The sequence below is a fragment of the Culex pipiens genome, chromosome 2, assembly GCF_016801865.2.
Source record: "Culex pipiens pallens isolate TS chromosome 2, TS_CPP_V2, whole genome shotgun sequence".
Classification (NCBI taxonomy): Eukaryota; Metazoa; Arthropoda; class Insecta; order Diptera; family Culicidae; genus Culex; species Culex pipiens.
In genome coordinates this window covers 171649374-171673440 of record NC_068938.1, presented here as the reverse complement: position 1 = coordinate 171673440, position 24067 = coordinate 171649374, and the positions used below count along the sequence as shown (strand labels likewise).

General features: G+C 37.7%; 1 protein-coding gene across 1 annotated transcript; it reads left to right on the top strand.

Annotated features, from left to right (window-relative positions):
- Positions 1-96: 96 nt before the first annotated feature.
- LOC120428228 (nitrilase and fragile histidine triad fusion protein NitFhit) lies at positions 97-22177 on the top strand. The gene is made up of 5 exons (XM_052707055.1): positions 97-386; positions 512-868; positions 931-1432; positions 1496-1858; positions 22125-22177. Exons 1-5 carry the CDS (start codon positions 195-197, stop codon positions 22175-22177), a joined length of 1467 nt encoding a protein of 488 aa, XP_052563015.1. The 5' UTR covers positions 97-194.
- Positions 22178-24067: the final 1890 nt, after the last annotated feature.

Genomic DNA, 24067 nt, shown 5'->3' with positions numbered 1-24067 from the left:
TGTAAACAGTTTATAAGTACGCTGGAACGGCTGGTAACTGAAACGACAGAGCTGTGCTTTTGACAGTTCACCGGTTTGTTTTGGTTTCGTGATAAGAGCGCCGATAAAAGTGTTTACATTTCTGATCACCAGACGTCCTTCAAAGCTACTGCTGATTAGTTTGACCTGAACTAACTTTTATCTTTCTAGTCTGAATGCACTCGTCATTCCTTCGACGGAGCAGCAATCTGCTGAAGAACTTGACAGGAAGAACTATGGCAAGTCAAGCGTCATCTTCCGGACCACGACGAATCGCAGTGGCTCAGATGCGATCGACCAACGATAAGCAGCACAATCTGGACCAGGTCAAAACCATCGTCGAGAAGGCCAAGAGTCAAAATGCTTCGGTTTGTATAAATTCGTTTAATACTGTTCCAAATACAAAGAAATAGAACCACGGCAATGCCATCTTGAAAAGAAACCTCCAGTATCCATCGAAGAGGTGGGTACTTAATCAGTGTCTTCTTTCCAGGTTGTATTCTTCCCTGAATGCTGCGACTACGTGGGAAGCTCACGGGAGGAAACGCTCAAACTTTCGGAACCACTCACCGGCGAAACCGTTGGTGAGTACCGAAAGCTGGCCAAAGATAGCAACGTGTGGCTTTCGCTCGGCGGAGTTCACGAAGCTATCCCGGATGAAGCCTCCAAGATTTATAACACTCACCTGCTTCTGGACAACCAGGGTCAAATTGTGGCCAAGTACAGCAAGCTGCACATGTTCAACGTCATCACACCGGAGTTCAAGTTCCGCGAGTCGGAGATGGTGCGTTCGGGCGGCGAGCTTGTCCCACCGGTGGACTCGCCGATCGGGAAGATTGGCCTGCAGATCGTAAGTAGCTTCTGTCAAGCTTTCAACTCTGTCAATTCAAGGTTTTTTGCTTTATTCCGCAGTGCTACGACGTCCGCTTCTCCGAAGCGAGCACGTTGCTGCGCAAGCAGGGCGCGGAAGTCCTCACGTACCCGTCGGCGTTCGCCGTTTCTACGGGGAAGGCCCACTGGGAGGTGCTTATGCGAGCACGGGCCATCGAGAACCAATGCTTTGTGATAGCGGCTGCCCAGATCGGGTTCCACAACAAGAAGCGGGAGAGTTACGGGCACGCAATGGTCGTCGATCCTTGGGGGAAGATACTGGGTGAAGCTGGGCAGCAAGATCTGGATGTGGTGATTGCGGAATTGGATTTTGACAAGTTGGCCAACGTTCGCCAGAACATGCCTTGCTTTGACCATCGCCGGGAAGACGTCTACAATCTTTCGTATGTCAAAGGAACTGCTAGAGCGGAAACATCCACGACCGAGTACAACTTTGGAGGAATTGACATTCCACAGGATAGTGTATTCTACACATCGGAACATAGCTTCGCCTTCGTAAACATCCGCTGCGTAGTTCCTGGACGTAAGTCTTCCAAATAGCCCCCACCCCACCTATCTCTAATCCAACCCTCAACCAACCTTCCAGACGTTCTGGTGTCCACGCGGCGGTCCGCACCGCGTCTTCCCGACCTGTCACCGGCCGAGATCAACGACTTCTTCCAGACCGTGTGCAAGGTCCAGCGGGTTGCGGAACGGCTGTACGCGGCCAGCTCGACGACCGTAACCGTCCAGGATGGACCCGATGCGGGTCAGACGATACGGCAGGTGCACTGCCACGTGCTGCCCCGACACGTGGGAGATTTCCCCGAAAACGACCAGATATACGGCGAGCTGCAGCGCCACGATAAGGAGCCGGAACGGCCCGCGCGGTCGAAGGACGGCCGAACTGCGGACGGCGTCGGCGAACCTTGCCGGGCGGAGTATCGCGCAGGGCAAATATCGGTATACTGTGAGGAACCAGGGATGCCCTATAATGAAAGCCCCCCCTCGTTGTCCCAAAGCAGGAAATCTCCGCGTTTGAGCAATCCCCCCCCCCCCCCCGAAAACACCCCCCCACCCAAAGCGACCCCACAACCATCCAAATCACCCTACCGCCCGGAATCTACTAACCTGAATTTGATACTCAACAATAGAGAGACTCAAACCTGTACTTGTGTTTATTTACATACCCCCATGTAACCCCCAAACACGTAATACCAGAAAGTTGACACTGGCCGGCATTATACCCCCCCAATATGTATTAACAATCCAGCTCAGCACCCCTGACCACAATCCAATAACTAACCCTAGCCGAAGTTAAGCAAAACGTCGAACGTGTACCACAATACGAAGTATCACAAATAACCCACAGCAAGAATTTATGAAAAAAAAGTTACTTAATCTACCCTTAGGTGGTTCGAGCCTTCCTCACATTTAGAGGTTGATGCTATCAAAAATAGACACAAAAGGGCGGAATTGGGTCCTAAAATGAAGCTTAGATTGCTGATATTATTATTTACAGCGATAAAGCTTATTTTTCTGAGTACAATGACCCTTTGTACGACCACAAAGAGTTTGAAATTGATTTTTAAATCAATTTTGAAAATTTAACCTCGCGGTCCTTCTTGACAGAAAAGTTCCTACTTGACAGCTCGTTCCAAGGGGACCATAGTTGATCCATCGAAAAAAATGTTGTCTTGTCAATATTTTTTTTGCATTAAAATGAAAAAAAGTGATCAGAAATGGTTTTTAATCGTGTTTTTTACCGTTGTACATAAAAATTGACATAGGGCTTTAGTACCCAATTTTCAGTGTTCTATCAATTTGACTAATTATTTATGCCATCTTCATAATCCAGGGCATTTATGTGCTTACAACTTATGATAGGGTTGTCAGATCGCCAATCTTTTAAACTTGTTGGAAAGGTCTTTTGATAACCTATCTAACAACAGGTCGCATGATAGCTCCGGACCACGTTTTCATCAAAATATCTTAGATCCAGCCTCCAAAAGTCTTTTAATTCTCTATCCAACGACAGGTAGCATGATAGATCCAGACAACGTTTTCATCAAAATATCTGTGATCCGGCATCCAAAAAGTGCATAAATAGCACATAAGGCTTTCTAGGCCCAGTGAAAAAAATATATTTTAACCCAAAAATGACGAACTTCTCGTCACAGTGTCCTGATGCAAACATTGATCGAGCTCGAGCTGTCACTGCCCTGTGAAGTATGTTTTCTGACATATCGGGCGGCCAGTCAAAAAAACCAGCTAGAAGTCGCCTGACAAAAAACTTTTGCTAGAAAGAGATAGGAAACCTGATGCAAACAAACGTCCAGCTGTAACGTAAACATACTTTGAATGTATTGGTAAATCTCTAACTAGAAAGCCTTATAAGTGCTTATAACTTTTGATAGGGTTGACAGATCTTCGATCTTTTGAGCTTGTCAAAAAGGTCTTTTGAATATCTTTCTAAAAATGTATAACATGGTGGGGTTGCTTTCAAAAATCACCCTTTGTACAATCTTCCGGACTTTTGTTAAAATCGTTTTTTAAGCATAACTTTTGAAGTACTTAACTAAACTTTATAATTTTCAATAGCGACTTATGGGACCCCAAGACGGATCGAATGAGACCAAAACAGACAAAATCGGTTGAGCCAGTGCCGAGATAATCCAGTGCAATTTTTTTGATCAACATCCCACCACACACACAGACATTTGCTCAGAACTTGATCCTGAGTCGATATGTATACGTGAAGGTGGGTCTAGGTATTCAAATTAAAAATTTCATTTTCTCATTGAGGTGAGGAAGGCAAAAGGATTCTGAAAACTTGAATGTCGAATTTATTTTTTTTATGTAATTTTCACGGAATTAATGTTTAACCCTCTACCGCCCAAATTTTTTTTTCGAAATTTTTTATTTTTCCCGTGTTCAGGAGGTCATTTTGAGCAACTTTTGTTCTACGAAAAACTTTACTTCTCTTGTTTTGTGTTTTTCTTGTTTCATTTTTAGTATTTTAATTTGCATTTATCTTGTTTAGTTTATGTTTGTTTTTGGTAGTATTTGGCCTACTCTACCGCCTCCTATCATTACATTTTGCCTATCTAATTTTTTCATCTTTTTACAGTAACTTTTTCAATTTTTTGCATGTTTTTCACATTTTCTGCTATAAAATGGAACCATTATCATTTAAATTGTAAATAAATGCGTAGAGGTATAGTCTGGGGCACTAGAAAAATTACTGCATACTTCTTTTTACTTAAAATATAGGAAATGTTAGTAAAAAACACAGCCAAAGTTGACCCCCAAAAAAATTACAATTTTTTAAACATTGGCAAAGTCACATAAAACAAGTCAAACTTCAAACACTAAAATTTTCCAAAATTTTAAAAGTTCTTCTTCCCAATGCTTTTTGAAGATCAAAAATTGGTTGAAAAATGGATTTTTGGCGATTTTTTAAATCGAAGCCCGTCTAGAGGCGGGGTTGGGTTGTAGAGGGTTAAACATAAAATTACATTTATAAAATTAGAATCTAATAGGTTTCCAGGGCATCGTGGCGCGGTGGTTAGCGGCTTCGGCTGCCGCCTTATCCTCCTGGCCTTCTATCGGATGGGGAAGTAAAACGTCGGTCCATTTGCGTAAAAGAGGTTTTGGGTGACTCACCACACATAACCTTCGGACGCCTAGAAATGAGCAGAAACTTGCAACAGAGACCACGTTAAAGTGAGTTGCTTTGCTTTGCTTTTTTAGGTTTCCAATTTTCAGATTTATCTGAATTTTTTGTGTCAGTCGTTTATTTTGGATCTAAAGTAATCATCACAGCGTCCTTCCTTAACCTGATACAATGTGTTACACTAACAGGCTATCGTTTCCAATAAATTACACATTACAATTACAACTTCGGTACCTACTCTAATTGTAATAATGAAAAAAAAATTAAACCTAATTGAAACAAATTATTTTTTTTAATATTTATTAATGTTTAGAATTTGCAATCGAAAAGTAACTTAATTTTTAAAAATAGTGCCGCTTTCGAGTAGCTAAGCTTAGGTTCGATCTTGAGAAAAAAAATTATAAGTTATGGGAATTTTCGTTTGTTTGGCAGGTTAAGCATTCGCTTCTAACTCCATCAAATTTGCTGATTTTCACTATTTAAACAACTTATTTTGCAAAAGTTTAAGAAATAAAAAATAAGAAATAATAAAATTAATGTTTTTTAGTGTCACCTCAACAGCACTCAATTTTTAATGCTTCAAAAACTGGACCGTTTTCAATGTAATAAAATTAATTAAATATAATAATATAATTAGATTAGAGAAATTTGCTGATCTCTTCGAAAAAACTAACATTTCAAAAGGCGTAAGATTGAGCTTTCAGCTTTTTTTGGCTTATTTGGATATAGGGAAGCCGCTGGAAAGTCAAAGTCAAATAAAAAATACAAAAAAATAAATAAATAAATTATTTAAATTAAAATTAAAAAAATATCGCATTTAATCAAACAATTATGTGTATTTCTTGCATTTTAAGATACGATGCGATAAAATGCGAACATAAATTCAATAAATTTCAAAACTCTAAAATTTTCATAACATTTGTTTCAGCCAAAAGAAGTAAAAGTTGGAACACGTGTTAAAATTTGAAGATTTTTCGATGTAAAACATGAGAATTTTTATTTATAAAAATCACAAAATTTCGCTAGTTTTCTGTAAATATTGAAATAAACAAAAAAAAAAAAACTTCAAAAATATCAAAATTCTGCAGTGTTTTCACAAGAGGTATTTTTTGGGTTATTATTAAAATAGATGTATTCAAACAATACCATTTTCCATTCGATTGGATTAGGGACAGAATGGCCCGCCTAAGTAAAATGCGCCAAAAACCATAGAAAAACATGAAAACTTATGAATTCAGTGTAGTAGGCTTATGCTTTGGGATGTTCCCTTCAATGTTGTATACTTGGTTGATGAAATATTTTAGCTTAAAACTATTTTTGAGCCACTTTAAAAAAAATGTTTTTTCGACTACTTTTCCAGGGTGCGGGGCAGAATGGACCACCCTGCGGGGCAGAATGGACCACCCTTCGGGACAGAATGGGCCACCTTAGAAAACAAGCCATTTTGTCCAATACAACCTTGATGGGAGATAAGAAATGACTTAAGGTACCTTTCTAACATAGCTTCCATGAAGTTAGACCACTTTTATAAAAAAAGTCACTTACCAAAACAAATATTTTTGAAAATAGTGTTAATATGTTGAAATAAGACACTATTTTTACAAACAATCGTCAAAACAACTGAAAAATCAACTATTGTTGCATTAAAGGTGATTTGTGAAGCTACCAGGAGTGAAATAATCCATTTAATCAAAATTTCATAACTTTTGATTGTTTTTATAAGGCAGGATAAGGGTGGTCCATTCTGCCCCCAAGTGGATTTTAATTTAACACTTCCACCACCCAGCCTCTAAATGATTTCAAGGTTCCGTTGTTGTATGTATACCTTGGTAGTAACATCTAGTAACGTTATAAACATTGAACAAACTTTTTCAAACAATCCAACATTTCAGAAAGCTTATTTAAAAACCTCAAAATAAACAACATTTGCGTGGTTTTTCAATAAATTTACATTTTTGCTCATAATTTGAAAAATACAATAAATTCAAACGTCGTTTTCGGTAAGGTGATGTTATTTGACGTCCTTTATAAGACACTTGCATTACAATTGGTCTAAAACCATTCCAAAGCCCAAAACCAAGGGTGGCCCATTCTGCCCCCCTGGTCCGTTCTGCCCCCTGCCCCTATGTGATTATTCTAATAAATATTTGTACAGCACTTCTACAAAATACTAGAGGTGGGCGCTCTTTTTCAGGAGCCGCTCATTTTCGCTCGCTCGTTATAATGAGCGGCTCTTTCACTCTTTTTTAAATTTTTTGAAAAATAAAAGTTTAAATGAGAAGATCCGTTTGAAAACCATTGGCTTAATTATATGAATTTGGAGAAAATTGTTATCAATTAAACAAAACTGCGTTGATTTCTGCTCGAATTATGTAAACGCTTTACGATCAGTTGTGTAATGAAATGTTTATTATTTTGTTTAGAAAATCTTTCAATTTTGTAGTAATTTCAAAGAAAACTAGTGAACTGAAAATATGGGTTTAAAAACTTTTTAGTGGTGGTGTTCAAATATAGGCGCGTGTTTTGGCGTTTCATACAAGAGCCATTACAAAGTGTGTACAAAGCACACGTATGCGGCTGCCATTTTTTATGCTGAGATACTTGAAACAGTACACTGTGGGACAATTTTGACAAAATTGGCATTTATAAGCATTGAAGTATTTTAAATTACATTTGCATTTCTCAAAAACAAATTCAATACCAACACTTATTTTAATTTCAATTAATTAGATTGATAAACTTAAATATAAACACAAATTCAAAAATCCTTTCATCTTGGAACGGTTTTTTTTTCAGAAGTCCGGCGCCTTTTGAACTGCGGTTCTTTTTTTGTAAGCCATAGTTCGCTCGCTCTTTTTTTGCCCACCTCTACAAAATACTAAAATTTGTACAAAATATTGATGTTTTGTAAACACAAAAATTCAAAATGTTTGCAATGTGGGTGTGGGTTGTTGAAATCTGTGTTAGTTCTTATTTTTTTGCCTTTCTTACAAAAGAAAGGTTTAAGGTTTGCTTTTGGAAAAACGCTTTTCTCAGAAATCTTAAAAAATTCGTGCGCGGCGAGGAATCGTCCCAGAAAAAATCCTATTACTAAATTGAAGGTTTAGATGCGCTCTTTCGATTGAATTTTGGCCCGAAACCCGGAACTCAAAGTCTGATTTTTGAGAGCTCTTTTTCTGAAATACTTGAGCGATGTCTGTATCCGCTCCTAAAAATGTGTGTCTTCCATCATTGGAAAACCGCTCGTAAAACCAACAATTTTTATAAGTCAGCCGGGGGGTCGGAGACGAACATTTTATTTTTCGATTCACAACTTTCGACCAATAAATGTGGTCAAAGCCATTTTTAGAGGTATTTTTTTGGACAATTTTACAGATAACACTATCAAATTAAAAGAATTCAGTTTCAAACAAAAATCTATTGGAAAACATGCGCCATAAACTGCTTGGGCCCAAAATTTGAAGCATTCCAAAATGTATTTCCAGAGATATAGCGATTTTAGTGTTTTTCGTCTTATTTTTACCCTATTTTTTCCCATTAAATTTTTGGTTTTATACAGAATCATACACTGAACATCAAATTCGAAGTCGCGGCTCGTTCTCGCTCGAAAGATCGACAAGTTCGTAAGTCGAAGCATAAACGCCAGCACATTTACGCTTGCGCGTTCAACGCTGCGCGTGAAAATGTTCTTTCTGGCTTCTCATAATAGATCGACAAAGTGCAATAGCGATACATATTTTTTTAAGTTAATCATAGACTAAAGTTAAAGACTTAGTACCATTTATTTTTTTCTTATAATTTCAATCCGATATGTTTTTCTTAATTAAATTTAAATATCTTGCGATCCATAATGTACCTCTGAAATTTAAAAAATGGCATTTGAGGTTTAGCCTAAAAATATTTGAAGCTTTAGGTCAAATTCTCACTGGGTGGTATCATTTTGTTTCTGAAAAAATAATTTCACCAATATATTTGTCGGAGTTTCATCATTTTGAAAGAAATTCTCTATTTCACCTCTGGTGATATTAAATCGGGTTTTAGATTAAAAGTTTCAAGAACTGGAATTCAAAACATTTGTTTAACATAATTCAGATTGAAAAATACAAAAAAGTTGAACACAATGATGTTCTTGAATTATGTTTTTGCAAGGATAAAAATAGTGTCACAATGGAAAAAGTTCATCACAATGCGTATTATAATATCTGCTAACTCAGTTTATCTCCTTTCCACCTTTGCACGCCAAGGAAAATCTTTAGAAGTATCAAAAGCTTGAGAAAATTAACACCTTTCCACCGTTGCGACGTCCGACGCCGTGTGACCGTTTCGAAAATTTTCTTCGCTCGAGCGCAAAATTTACATCTAAATTGATACCTCGAAGTTCTTGGCGCACGTGGCGGCATCTTTTCAGCTGAGTCACCTGTCCTCTAATAGACCCCCCCCCGCCCATTTCTTAAAACAAACCCGCTTGATCCTTGGTGGGCTATTTTCCGCTTGCGTCACTGTGCTTAACTGAATAAAATTTGTGTGCTGAAAATGGCTTTGTTTTTCAACCCCTCGTCAAACGACACAAACTTGGCAGTGCAACGAGGCGGGAAAAACTTTTATGGAACAAGTTTTTCCTGACCTCCTGCTTCTCCTCCTTCTCTAGGGGAAAAGTGGATTAGTGCGGTTCCATGCGGCTCAAATGACTGCGGCAAAGGACCTGTTGAGCATCGTCATGTCCTGTGAACTTGGGCGGGACACTTCAAGTGACCACAATGAGATTATCTTTGGACGTATCTTGAGTTGAGATGTTTACCTCCTTTGATAGGACTAGTTTTTATGTACACAAGTATTCCTGTTTTTTTTTTCAATTTTGCATTATTTTTTAGTATTTTAGTATTTTAGTATTTTAGTATTTTAGTATTTTAGTATTTTAGTATTTTAGTATTTTAGTGTTTTAGTATTTTAGTATTTTAGTATTTTAGTATTTTAGTATTTTAGTATTTTAGTATTTTAGTATTTTAGTATTTTAGTATTTTAGTATTTTAGTATTTTAGTATTTTAGTATTTTAGTGTTTTAGTATTTTAGTATTTTAGTATTTTAGTATTTTAAGTATTTTAGTTTTTTAGTATTTTAGTATTTTAGTATTTTAGTATTTTAGTATTTTATTATTTTAGTATTTTAGTATTTTAGTATTTTAGTTTTTTAGTATTTTAGTATTTTAGTATTTTAGTATTTTAGTATTTTAGTATTTTAGTATTTTAGTATTTTAGTATTTTAGTATTTTAGTATTTTAGTATTTTAGTATTTTAGTATTTTAGTATTTTAGTATTTTAGTATTTTAGTATTTTAGTATTTTAGTAATTTAGTATTTTAGTATTTTAGTATTTTAGTATTTTAGTATTTTAGTATTTTAGTATTTTAGTATTTTAGTATTTTAGTATTTTAGTATTTTAGTATTTTAGTATTTTAGTATTTTAGTATTTTAGTATTTTAGAATTTTAGTATTTAAGTATTTCAGTATTTTAGTATTTTAATATTTTAGTATTTTAGTATTTTAGTATTTTAGTATTTTAGTATTTTAGTATTTTAGTATTTTAGTATTTTAGTATTTAAGTATTTTAGTATTTTAGTATTTTAGTATTTTAGTATTTTAGTATTTTAGTATTTTAGTATTTTAGTATTTTAGTAGTTTAGTATTTTAGTATTTTAGTAGTTTAGTATTTTAGTATTTTAGTATTTTTGTATTTTTGTATTTTTGTATTTTAGTATTTTAGTATTTTAGTATTTTAGTATTTTAGTATTTTAGTATTTTAGTATTTCAGTAATGTAGTATTTTTTTGTAATTCGGATTATTTGTAAATTTGGAAGCTGTAATTTTGGAAGGCTGAATATTACCTCTTTATGATGTAATTTTACCTCAATTTAGACTGAAAAAGTGACATTACACCAGAAAAGTGGTAAAATTACACATTTCCAGAGGTAAAATTACACCTTTTTTCTGACATAAAAGATGTACCCCTACCCAGATGTAATATTACCATGATTTTTTTTCTTTGTACAATGGATTTAGATTTCCAAATGCTGTTCCTGTTACAAAACTGATTGACAGCTATTGCCATAATGGCGCCTGCTATAAAATCAGTTCACGTTCTAACAATGTGCTCTTCTACCTTAAAACCAAATCCTGGCATTTTCCGCAAAAGAGCAACAAGTCTCCGGCCATAATTTACCGCAAAAAGCCAAACCACGTAATGTCGATTGATGCGAACCATGCGTGATGGGTGATATTATACACTCTTCCTCGGCCGTCCGAGTTGGACACACATGACTTTCTCTTTGTCGTCGTCGCCGGACCATCGCAGGACCAGACTGTGGCCAGTTGCACAATTTGCCGCCGGAACAAGAGCCAGAGTCGTAACTTTTCATTATTATAAACTTTATGGAGCGATCGTTTTGCAACAGCTTCATCAGTACTACACGTGGGGGGAGAGATATGAATTTCAGACGAGTGCAAACCAATTTTGCGGCGAAAGGGGGTAGGGAGCAATGAAAAGTGCTTCAAATTTAATCAATTTCAAAACTTTCCCGACCAACCCGGGTTTCTGGTTCGAGGTCTGGTGGGACCCGGATGGGGACGGGACACCTAACTGTTACTGTTGAGTGCTTCCCTGAGCGCGGCAAGTAGTGTAGATTGAAAGTTTTGGCTCATTTAATAAAGTTGGTCCGCCCACTTATTGATTCGATTACCATTGAAGCAGGAATCGTGCGATAATGAAGTGCGAATCAAAATTTAACGAGTGATTTTATTGAAAATTGAAGAACAGTAGACGAGTTGATTGAGCTGTTAAGTGACGAGCTTATTTATTTTTATTATTTGGCTATTTTGCAAGCTCGTCTATTGAAATCTGCATACAAAGTTGGCAGCTGTCAAAAAAAGCGATGAAATCATTCAAAATTCGGTATCATGAAAACGGCTTTTAATGATGACACAAATTCAGGAAAAATACACTCTTTAAAATATCGTTTTACAAATTTACTTTTTCTTTAAAAAACGCAAAAGGATTGCGCAGATTTATTTTTATTTTTTTAATGTACTAGATATTCAAAAGTATTTTTGCAATTCCGTCGTGAAACTACTTACTTTTCCTGTCATTCTTGAACGACGAAATAGCCTACTTTTATAAACCAAAAATAACAGAATCGAATAGCAACACTTTTCAAAATAAATGCTGAAAAGTTCTACTTTTCAGCACTGAAATGGGTGCTGAAAAGTTGAACTTTTCAGCACTTGTTTCGAAAAGTAACACTTTTCAACATTTTTTTGATTTAAATGATTTATTGACAAAATACATGAAAATTCGACCTAAAATTTCCCAAGTAACCAAACAGCATTAAAACAAATCACTGTTCAGCACTAAAAGCGCTTTTACAGCTGCGAGCTAATGCTAAAGAGTTTTGACATCTGCATGAAAAGCGCTTTTGCAGCTGATTTGCAGCTCATTTTGGACTTTATATTTCTGATTTCCAGCTGGCCCCTACTGTTGTTGTTCCACCCCTGCAAAATGTCAACAAAGTTGAGAGAGGCAAAAATATTGCTCTCTCACACTCTTCTCTCAATTCTATTTTTAGTTTGTTTACCATGTTACCGACTCAGCTGACCGAGCGGAGAAGCCGATTTATTTGATTGAACTTGCTTTGTTGGGGATGTGATGCCAGATTCCAGAAGTGATTTACTGATGGTTCCTGCGCCCGTGTCGTCACGCCTGTTTGGGGAATGTTCAAACGTTGTGATTGGACTGTTTCAATTACTGCTACTTATCATAAGTAACTCTCGTAATCATGATAGCAAAGTCTTTGTCTAAATTTGTGTCACTCGAAGCCATGAGTAATTATGTTTTTTTGAGAGATAAGAACATCAAACAATTTGATCAGGCTCAAACACATTTATTCATGAATTGTATTCAAGTATTGCACAGTTATCCAAGCTGTTCAGAACACTTTATCTTGAACCTGCAGCAGGAGCACCACGACCACGCCATGACCGCTTCCAAAGTCGGATGAATCAGCTTAGAAATTGTTAATTTTTAAAACACCTTTCCAGCCAATGTTCAAAGAATGAATGATATTCCCTCAGCGTAGATCCCACTTTGAAGCTCCAATTCTTGATTTCCTGCTTCCTGAAAGTTATTTGTTTATTAATGTTTTATGTAAAACCACAGACAAACAGACGTGACTCTCCATACAAATTATTTTTGAAATCCATCGTCCTTCATCAAATCACCAAATCACGGCGACGCCAGCGCTGCCTGGTGAGCTGATGCCGAAGCGCAGCCCAAACATACCAATACAAACCCATTACTGTCATGTGCCATGTCAGTGTATGCGTGAGACAATCAAGCCTAAACGATTGTAAACATCAACAGCTGATCGAAATAATTTTGTTGTTGCTACTCGATGAAAAGAATAAAAATCAACACCGAAGGCCGAAGATGACGGCGGGTTGGTTCCGTTTCCAATAGCAGAACCTTATGAGCCAAATCATGCGGCAGCACCAGCAACGACGCACCACAACCGCAACGACAGAGACCAAATCACTGGTCCTGCCAGTTGCTACCAAGTTCTGTCGAAGATTTCTCCTCCATCGAAACCTCAAACATTACACCTAACACCATCATCAACAAAATGCCCCTGGTCACGAAAACATCAGTAGTGGCCGCCGAAATAGATAAATCCAATTCAAACCTACCGGAAATAATCCCCACGATGGGCGTTTTGGAAATTTCCACGGGGAACGTGTCCACGGCGCAGTTAAGTTGCGTCAAACAACAAAAGCAAAAAGTGGCAAAGATTTCAAAAAACGCTGCCGCAAAATTTACATCGAAACAGAACCACAGAAACTGAACTGGAAAAAGATTGAGTGGCGCAACATCGCCAAAAGGCCTAAAGGACGACCAGCAACAGCAATCTGAGCAGCAGTCCACGAAGGGTAAGCACGTGGCAGGAAAATAACTTCAAATTCGGCTTCAAAATTACATTTAGCGTTGTTAAGGTGTTTTTGATCAAATATCTGGTTGAATGAAGTGTCCTAGGAATAACAAAACCACTTTAAAAGCAAACATTGATGATACCCTCTTGCCACGTGGTGGCTGATTGCCATGTGGCGTCCTCTGATCGAGGTAGCCTTCTTAGTGTGCTTTGATTTTTCCCTACACATTTAGCTGGGACCATGAGAATTTCTGCGACGCCGGAATGAATCCGGTTCAAGGCAAGCCCAGGGGCCTCGGATCGTCTTGCACCCTTCGGAGGAATTGTTCCCCAGACCATCCCCTAGGACCCCATGGTATGCAAAAGTCGTCATTTGTTAACGGCTGACTTGTACAGAGCAATTTACCTAAATGCTCCAGTTTTACGGGTTAATTCCCATTTAAACTTGTTCCTGCTCAAGGCAAGCCAGTTTTCAACCAAATGGGCTGAAATTTTGGCCTGAGCCTCCATTTTGAGTACTCTTTCGGGCAATCTCATATAATTTTTGATTTATTGCGCGTTTTGCACTTTACTAGAGTCTTGCGCAATTATTTTCATCACAGTATTTTTTCATCACAGTGATTTTTCTTCACAGTGATGACGAAGATATCCGTTGCTATGGCAGGCTGTTTATTTATTTATTTTTGGAAGTTCAGAAACAAATGGCTCGTCCAGCCCAGAGAAAGTTTTTCGGACCGGCTAAGTGATTAAAGGAACAAGTCGTTCCGACTGTGGAATCGTGGTCTTCGGTGCGAAGATGCAGCGGTGTTGCGCCGCCATCTTGGCCTACGGTGGATCTTTGTCTTTTTGCTGGACGGATGGTGGACAACCAGCGAAGGTTGCTGGTTACGTTGTGGACAGGCGTCTTCAATACTTGTTGGAGCGGTACAACATCCGGCCAATCCGGCGCTGCTAAGAGGGGTCCCTTTATGGCGAGGAAGGCCAGTAGTTATCGTCCTCTACGGTCCTCATATGGGGATGTGGCAGACGGCGGCGGTGGGAAGCAACTGCCCGACATTCACGCTACCCAGGCAGATCAATTCGAGATGGACGGATGCTCGAAGTTTCATCGTTGGAGGGGGCGATTTGTTATCATTCGCTACCCTGGAGTTTGTCCGATCTACCAATGTTATTTAGGAAATGTAACCTTTTCTAATAAAGTCTTTCGAAAAAAAATGTTTAGTATTGTTTTTTACTGAAAAATAAAAAAAGGCCTCTTTCGTCTACAATGTATCGGTTTTAAGCAAAAATTCTGTTGAATTTACAGTCAATTCATGGCCTCGAGCCGTAAGAATAATGGTACCGTTTACGGACTCATTGAACACAGCTCGAGATGGTCGATAGAATTATGCCCTCGAGCTCATTAGAAAAAAAAATAACCCGTCAAAAAATCCAAAAGTGTCAACTAGAAGAATCGATCCAAGAACCTTGAACTGACTATCTCAACGACTTAACTGCCTCGGCCACCACAGCTTGATGACTAGATTGTGGTCAGAAGTCGATATATTGCAGTTGTTTTGTTTTGATGGTGTGATGAAAATTCGGTTTGCCAACTGTGATGAAAATTATCCCGCAGCACTCTAGCGCGGTGCAAAGTGCGCAAAGTTGACAGTTCTCAGTCCTGCAAAGCAGTGTGATGAAAAAATCTAGGCCTAGCACGATTGACACAAAACTCTAAAAATTGCTGCAAGGCGCAATAAGCAACTTTATTTTTTTTGACCCGGGCTAGTAAGCAGGTTGCTCCGAAGGAGTAACTCCACCACAGGATCCGGCTTCCTCCGCAGTAGCCGGCGCCTCAGCAGCAACCTCGACATCGGCAGGCAGTTGAGCAGGCCTACCGGGTTAATAGTGGGGCAAGAGGCTATGGCCAAGACTGCCCCAATTTTGTCCTGGAAATCCTGGATTGTTATTCACGGTTAGAATTCCAGAATTCCATAAATATTTGTGCTCTCATTTGCTGATTGGCACGTGCTCACGCTCAACTTAAAAACAGAAACACGCTTCACACACACTGAGAATACACGGGCGAGCTGTCACGACAGCAGCGCCATCAGCGCCGGGTGAGTGGATGCCGAAACAAAATTGCATTTGAAATTACCGTTTTTGGAGGACGATGGTTCGGCACTCGAGTGTCCCGTCTGTTTGTCTGTGGTAAAACTGTGCATTTTGTGTAAAACTTACGAAATTGGCAGAAAATGCTGCAACTTTTCCTGGTTTTGATTTTTATTGCCGTGTTGATAAAATTCGCACTCGCTCCCAAAATTCTATCAGTGGTGCCAGTTTTTCAAAGAAAAATCAGAACAGTGTTGCCAGCGTTTGCTTCAAATCAGCTCTATTCCAGCTTTTATTAGAGCAGTTGTTTTAGAGCTGATTTGCTATCACCTTAGCTGTTTTATAGCTGATTAGCTGGTGCATGCCGTTTACCAACTAATTTATGATTTCTTTTAGTGCTGGATGGTTACTTGGGTTCACTCAATGGGTGTTTTTCGAAATTGCAAAAAATGTTGTATGGAACTCGTTGCAAAACTTGATTTTTTCAGCACTCGTCGTATTTATCCAACTCGGTGAACCTCGTTGGATAAATGTACGACTCGTGCTGAAAAAATCCTCTTTTTGCAACTTGTTGCATAAACTACTATTATTGCATCTAAAGAAGAAAAATTGACTTCATTCTGAGATGCTTAATTTAATTAAAAATAAAAGAAAATGTTATAAACTTTTCGATACTGTTTATCGTTTCCAAGGTACACCTGTTTTTAAGAATTTTATATTTATTGTTTTTTTTATTTTTCTCTTCCATTTCACAAATTTTTCGAGGTTAAAGATATAATTGTTTGATTTGAAATTTGATCCAACTTGTTTCTGTTTAAATAGATTGTAAAAAAGGCAATTTGCATTATTATTTTCCCAAATTAGTCACTACATTTTTGAGGCAAAAAATTTGTAAAAAATAGGGAAGGCAAGGGATTTAATAATAAATTGAGTTTCATCAGAAAACTTGTAGGTTGTCGTTGTCGTGCTATCTTGTCTCACGCGCACGTGAGCTAAATTGAGTTAAGAACGCCAATTTATGCAGCTCTAGAGCGTCCAATTTCCCGGGGTTACAAAATTCCCGGGAAACGGGAAATTTTTAACAAATTTCCCGGGAAATCCCGGGAATTCCCGGGAAATTTTAAATTTTTCAAAAATTGATCTTATTCTTGTTTCTGATTGATATTTTGCAACAAAATTGTACGAACAGCAACTTTAATGTTCAAAATGGGTCAATTAATGGCTTGACTGCTTTTAAAAATCGTACAACTTTATTAAAAAAAAATAATTCTAATTTTATATGCTGTCTTTCAACTCCTACCAAATCAAAAAAAAATCAATTGATTTTTTTTTTGTTGAGAAGTATTATTTTTTAAATCAAATTTTGAATCAGTGAGTAAAATCCATGCTTCTCAACCATAAAAATGCTTTTAAATTTGTCTCTGTTACCATTTCAAGGGAATATGTTTAAGAATAACGTTGACTCATAAAGCAAAAAAATAATATCATGCAAAAATTATGTTTTTCATGGCAAATAACTTGTTCTAGATCGTAATTTTATCAACAAAACTCATTTTAACGATTTTTGGGCAAAATTTTGCCTTTTTATCAATTTCACCTAAAATTTATATGTATATTGTTTGAAAGCTTATAAACTAAGTTAAGCAAATTTACACATTGATTTTTTTTCTTCCTAAAAACTTATCATCAACCTTAGTGATTGTGTAAAATGTGAACACTTTAAATCTGATTTTAACAACAAATAATTTGTACAAAGTCACCCCAAAATGCTAAATATAATTTTTAACGCTACTATTTTTGGAATACTATTGAAAAACATTATTTTCCAACAATAGTGCATGGGCCTTGTGTGGCCTACCCCAGTACATGTTTTACAAAATAAAAATCTTGAGACAAACCTTACCAGCTGGAAAAAAAAATATAAAAACAGAATTAAATTCTATCATTGTTACCCCGTTTTACAATGAATATAATCTGAAACACACCTGAAATGAACCTGATTTTTTCTTTTTGTTCAATATGCACAGTAGATTAAAATCAATAAATTAAGTTAGGTTCTCTCATTATTTTTTTTTGACAAATTTTCAAAAAAATTGTACCAAAAACTAAGGAAAATGTTTACTTCCGCTTGAATTTCGGGAATTCCCGGGAAATTTACAAATTTCCCGGGAAACGGGAAATATTATTTTTCGGGAAATCCCGGGAATTCCCGGGAAATTTTTTCCCGGGACGGGAAATTGGACGCTCTATGCAGCTCTCAATGCCTCACTTTCAGACCTTCACAGATCCCTAAAATTCGATTTCAATCTTGAGATATTCAATAAAAACCGAAAAAACTCCGTGCATTGTTGCTACTCTTCATATGAAAGAAGTTTCAATCTTGTCGTGTTATTTTGATATTCCCTGGAAATTGATGTAAGTGCGACAATTGGTCAAAGGGATATCAGGTTAGAACGCGTTTGACACACGTAGATGCCCGACTACCGTAAACATTTTGAATTATAACTCGGGACTCCGGCAACCAAATACAAGCAAACTTCGGGACAATGCACATAATGGTCAACCAAACAAAACGTGTTAGTTATTGTTTACATTGCGTGCTCTAGTTTTTGTTTATTCAAGGTCAAACATTAAAACGCGTCTTTCTTGGAACGTCAAAAAGCTACGTGCGACAAGATTTTTAGAACTGATCTTCTCTAAACATAACTTCATATGATCATAACTTTTGATAGGGTTTTTCAGATCTTCAATCTTTTGGAAAAAATGAATGAAAATCTTTTGCATCACCCCCATAAATTCACCAATTGTTTACAGCTCCACGTGTTGGTGTACACACGTGCGCGAAGCTGAACGTCAGCCTATCCCCAAATTATATCCCTGTCTGTCACGGCATAATCCACTGTCTACATGCGTGTAATAATCTATCTCACCCTGCCTAAAATCCTACTTTTGTTCTCTAGTCTGTTGAGTTTACGCCTGGAAAGCCATGCTCATCACAGACAAGTGGACAGCACTTTTATTTCCAACAAATTTTGAAATTCGCTATAAATTGTCAAAAATCTGTCAAATCCAATAATAATAATTATTATTTACCTCGTTTTGCTTCGTCCACCGGAAACGGAAGTTGCTCTGTCAAAATTTTTGGAAAATTATACTCATCGTGTTTGTTTTTGTGTGTAGGCCGACATGTCCCTGGCAGCATCCGGCCTACTGTTCCGGTTTAATTTAGCACAAACTCCCGGTCCATCGTGTAGGAAGTGGCGCCTCAGGCGACGGAGACCCGATTCACGTCCAATCAGCAAGCGGGGTCCACCTTGTTTGTACACATTTTCAGGAGAATGAGCTCGTGGGTGAAAAATAGAGTTGTCTTTCGTTCGGAGATCAAGTTTTCAGAATGACGAAAGTCTTATTTTTTATTTTAATAGATTTTGTACACCAAAATTCATTGAATTTCTTAAAGTTTCATGATTGTTTTCGTTACAATTCATCATGGACCATTTTATTTCCATACGCCCGAAGTTAGACTTCCATGCAAGAGCAGCGTGGCAGCTTGGAGCACTTTTCGCCTAGAAGTAGGTTACAAAGTTGTATTGTTGTTGTGGCACCACAAGAAGATAAATTGAGCTTGATTTTGGCACTTGGCTGCTCCGAGTTTATTGAAGATTGCAGTTGCTGCCAAGGTGGATGGAAACAAACATGTTGGACGGTTTTGTTTGCAGGGTGAAAAGGCACTCACTTTCTTTCTGTTCTCTATCCTCCTGTTGAATGACACAATCATCATAAATTGTCGCATTTTCCTGCGGAGTGAAGTTTTCCATTACAATGTGTACACAAAAGTTTTTCTTCTATAGAAAAAATTGAGCGTATTATTTTAGGATTTAATCTCCAAGGAATTGAGTTTGGTGATTGTATGCACTTGTTCATTCCTTTGATAAAGTATGACTTTTATGTACTATTGCGACAGAGGCAAACACTTTGCTATTCGGCGATTCCACGGCAAATCAGCAGGATCCAGATCAAAATTTCTTCCGATTCGGCAAGGGAGTTCTTTGGCCAAAATAATGAGATCCGTACTTTTTTCGTTTGACGATTACGGTGAATTTTTCCGAAATAAGGTGGTCCAAAACATGGCGTTTTTCAAACACATTTAGCAAAAACTATATTTAAATAAATATATCTCACCAATTTCACCAATTTTTTTTCGCTACGTTAAAAAAGGGTTATTAGCTAGGTTTTAATGAAAAATACTAAGACATTTTAAAAACGAAGCTGAATACACTTACAGAGCAAATGAAAACATTGTTTGCTGATTTGAAGGTCTTGGTACCAAAGAGCACAGCTGAAACTATATCGAATTTCGGTATATCAATCGAACTAAAAAAAAAAACATGCTCCTCCATCGAAATCAGTTTCCAGTACATTTTGATGAAAACGCATGGTCATATGTTTTTATGACCTCTAGACATGTTTTAGAGAACCAAAAATGGCATTATTTGCGCTAGGATGGTGCAAAATCTGGAACCGAAGATATGAAAATTTAGGGAAAAATCTGTATATTTGTCAAACAAAATGTAAATAATCATTTTTGCAATTCCATCGTGAAACTACTTACTTTTTCTGTCATTCTTTAACGACGAAATAGCCTACTTTTCTGTACCAAAAATAACAGAATCGAATAGCAACACTTTTCAAAATAAATGCTGAAAAGTTCTACATTTCAGCACTGAAATGGGTGCTGAAAAGTTGAACTTTTCACCACTTGTTTCGGAAAGTAACACTTTTCATGTTTTTTTGGATTTAAACGATTTATTGACAAAATACATGAAAATTTGACTTAAAATTTCACTCAATGGGTGTGTTGAGATTAGGTAGAGTCGGCGTCACTGAATTTCTTTGAGCAAATCTGGGCAACCGTGTTTAGTTGGCGATTAGCTAAAACTTTATTTAATTCATTAGTTTGGATACAATCATAGTAGAAGCTTTACTTACAATTTTTCAGTATGCGAATTACTTTTGAACCAACTTCTACGTTAATTCTCAAATGGCATCGGCTTGGCCGGATCTTTGTCGTACTTGTGAATTCTGGTCGTTTCTTTTGCCTTTCTATCGATCTTCTTTTCTCTACTTTTTACTTCTCCTTTCTACATTTCCAATAGTTGGTAATGCCCTTAAGAAAGATTTGTTCCCACTCGGCTAAACCTGTAGTGGAACGTTATTCTCGTCGCAACAGGGTGTTTTTAGGAATTGCCAAAAATGTTGTATGGAACATGTTACAAAACTTGATTTTTTCCGCACTCTTCGAAACTCGTTGGATAAATGTACGACTCGTGCTTAAAAAAATCCTCTTTTTGCAACTTGTTGCATAAACTACTATTTTAAATGCAAATTATGTAATCGAAAATGCCTTTACACATTTTTTGATAAAGTGCAACGGCTCTGTTTTTATAGCCATTCTCAGGGGATTTAGAAATTGCAAAAAAAACCCTGGCTAGTTTCCTCGTGGTTTGTGGATTGCCCCATTCTAAAATTTGTACATTATTTTTAATTTTAAGAGTAGATTTTTTTTCAATATTTCATTTTTGAATATTGGATTTCGAACGGCGAATTAGATTACACTGATAAAAACTATTTTTTCACAAAATTTAAGCTTCAACAAGCTGTACCTCACCAGCCAGTTGTACAATCAACAAAGTCGAAAATTGAAAAATGTAGAAAGTTTCTGGACATTTTGAACATATTTTTTGCAGAGGTGCTTTTATTTTTGAAGCATTTTTGCAAAAACTGCTTTTTTAAATGATGTTTTATTGAGATTTTTTTAAATCAAAATTAACATTTTTTCCCAATTTTCATATCTGTCGGTACGAGATTTTGCAACATCCTAATTTCTAGCGCAAAAAATGCCATTTTGAGAGCCCTAAAACTTATTACAAAATAGAAAATGTAAAATAATACGTATTTTGGAAATTCAAATTCAATTAAAAAAATCAAATAAAGGTTAGATTTCTTTCCGTGTTCAGATTGAATTTGAGGTACCTGGCCAATTTCAGGAAGAATGGAAGAAATACCGTTGCCTATTTCAACAGTAAATCTTTCCCAGTTCCTGAGGGGAACACCCTTGAAGAGTATCGGGGCCGGCATTTACAAAGCGGATTCAGTGGCAATTTCATTCTCAACTCAATGTTAACATTTTAAGGTTAATGTTAACATTCCATAGGTTGCCTCCCTAAGGTGTCGTCACAGACAAACAGACGGGACACTCGAGTGCGGAACCATCGTCCTTAAATAACCGAGCCAAAACGGTTATTTCAAATGCAATTTAGCTTCGGCATCCACTCACCCGGCGCTGATGGCGCTGCTGTCGTGACAGCTCGCCCGTCTTTCCTCAGTGTGTGTGATGTGTTTTTGTTGTTGTAAAGTTGAGCGTGAGCACGTGGCAGCAAATGAAAACAACAAAAATATGATGGAATTCAGGAATTCTAACGGTGATCCACAATCCAGGCTTTGCGGGACAAGATTGGGGCAGTCTCAGCCAGGGTCAGATGAGCAACTGACTAGCGAGGACATACCTCTTGCCCCATTATTAACCCAGTAGGCCGTCTCAACTGCTTGCCGATGTCGAGGCTGCTGATGCGGCGTCCGCTACTGCGGAGGAAGCCGGATTCTGTGGTGGAGTCATCTCCTTCGGAGCAACCTGCTTATCCTTCGTGGATTGCTGCTCAGATTGCTGCTGCTGGTCATCCTTTTGGCCTTTTGGCGATGTTGCGTCGATTGTGAGCGCCACTCAATGTTCATCCACAGTTGTTCTGTTTCGATGTTAGATTTTGCGGCAGCGTTTTTTTTTAATCTTTGCGACTTTTTTAATCTCATTCGCCACTTTTTACTTTTGTTGTGTGACGCAACTTAACTGCGCCGTGGACACGTTTCCCGCGGATGTTTCCAAACACCCATCGTGGGGATCAATTCCGGTAGATTAGAATTATTATTTTTTTCTATTTCGGCGACCACTACTGGTGTTTTCGTGATCTCTTATATCTTGGTGTCAGGTGTAATGGTTCAAGGTTTGGAGAAGGAATGTTCGACAGAATTTGGAAGCAACGGGAAGGACCAGTAGTTTGGTTTCTGTCGTTGCGGTTGTGGTGCGTTGTTGCTGGTGCTGCCACATGATTGGCTCATGAGATTCTGCCATTGGAAACGGAGCCGACCCACCGTCATTTTCGGCAGTCGGTGTTAATTTTTATTTATTTTTTTCATCGAGTACTGACGATCAGCAACAACAAAATTATTTCAATCAGCTGTTAATGTTTACAATCGTTATGGCTTGATTGTCTCACGCATACACTGACATGACACATGACAGTAATGGGTTTGTATTGGTATGTTTGGGCTGCGCTTCGGCATCAGCTCACCAGGCAGCGCTGGCGTCGCCGTTATATGGTGGTTTGATGAAGGACGATGGATTTCAAAAATAATTTGTATGGAGAGTCACGTCTGTTTGTCTGTGGTGTCGTGATAAGGTCCAGTTTGTGACGATACACTACCTTCCCTTTACTAAGCAATCGAATCCAGAAGGGAAAAGATCACCAGTTGTGTTGGTCCGAGCCGGGATTTGAACCCCGATCTACCGCTTGCCAGGCGGGAGCGTTACCACTAGGCTACGTGGCTCGGTCTATTTCTGCCTATTTCAATGGTAGAAGTATTTTGTCTAGCTCTCTCATTAGAGGGAGATAGCAAAAACGTTTGATTTAAAGTTGCAGGTACAACCTGACATTGAGAAAGTTTCGGTTTGGATTTCGGCTGATGCTTAGCACGAGAATCCAAAACCTTTTTTCTGATGGGGCAATCCCAGAAATTTGATTTGTGATTTCCACCACAATTTGCACATTTAAATTGGGTGACTTCTTTCACGGGACAATTGTCCTTGTCGTGTGAAGAATCCCCGCAAACCATGCATTTTGGAACCATAGCGCAATGATCAGTACCGTGACCGAATGCCTGGCAACGCCGGCACTGGGTCAGATTCTGGCCATTACCACCATGTTTCTTAAAATGCTCTCACTTTACCCGTACATGGAACAAAAACTGAACTTTGTCCAAAAGTTTCAAATTGTTGATTTCATTTCTGGTGAAATGAATCAGATAAAATTGTGAAGTTAAACCAAAGCGAGAAATATTCCCGTTTGATTTTTTCTTCATTGGTATTACTTGGGATGGGGCAAAGCCAAGCAACACCTTAAGTTCATTTTAGATCTCATCCGCCGACAAGACGTTGGAGAGACCTTTCAGGACCGCCTTGAATGGACGAGCATTCTTGGTCTCATACGTGTAGAAATTGTGTTTGTGATTTTTCAAATAACCAACAAAAGTTTGGTGATCTTGTAAAGATTCCGTCAACAAGCGACATTCTCCTCTTCGACCAAGCTGGAACGAAACCTTCAAATTGC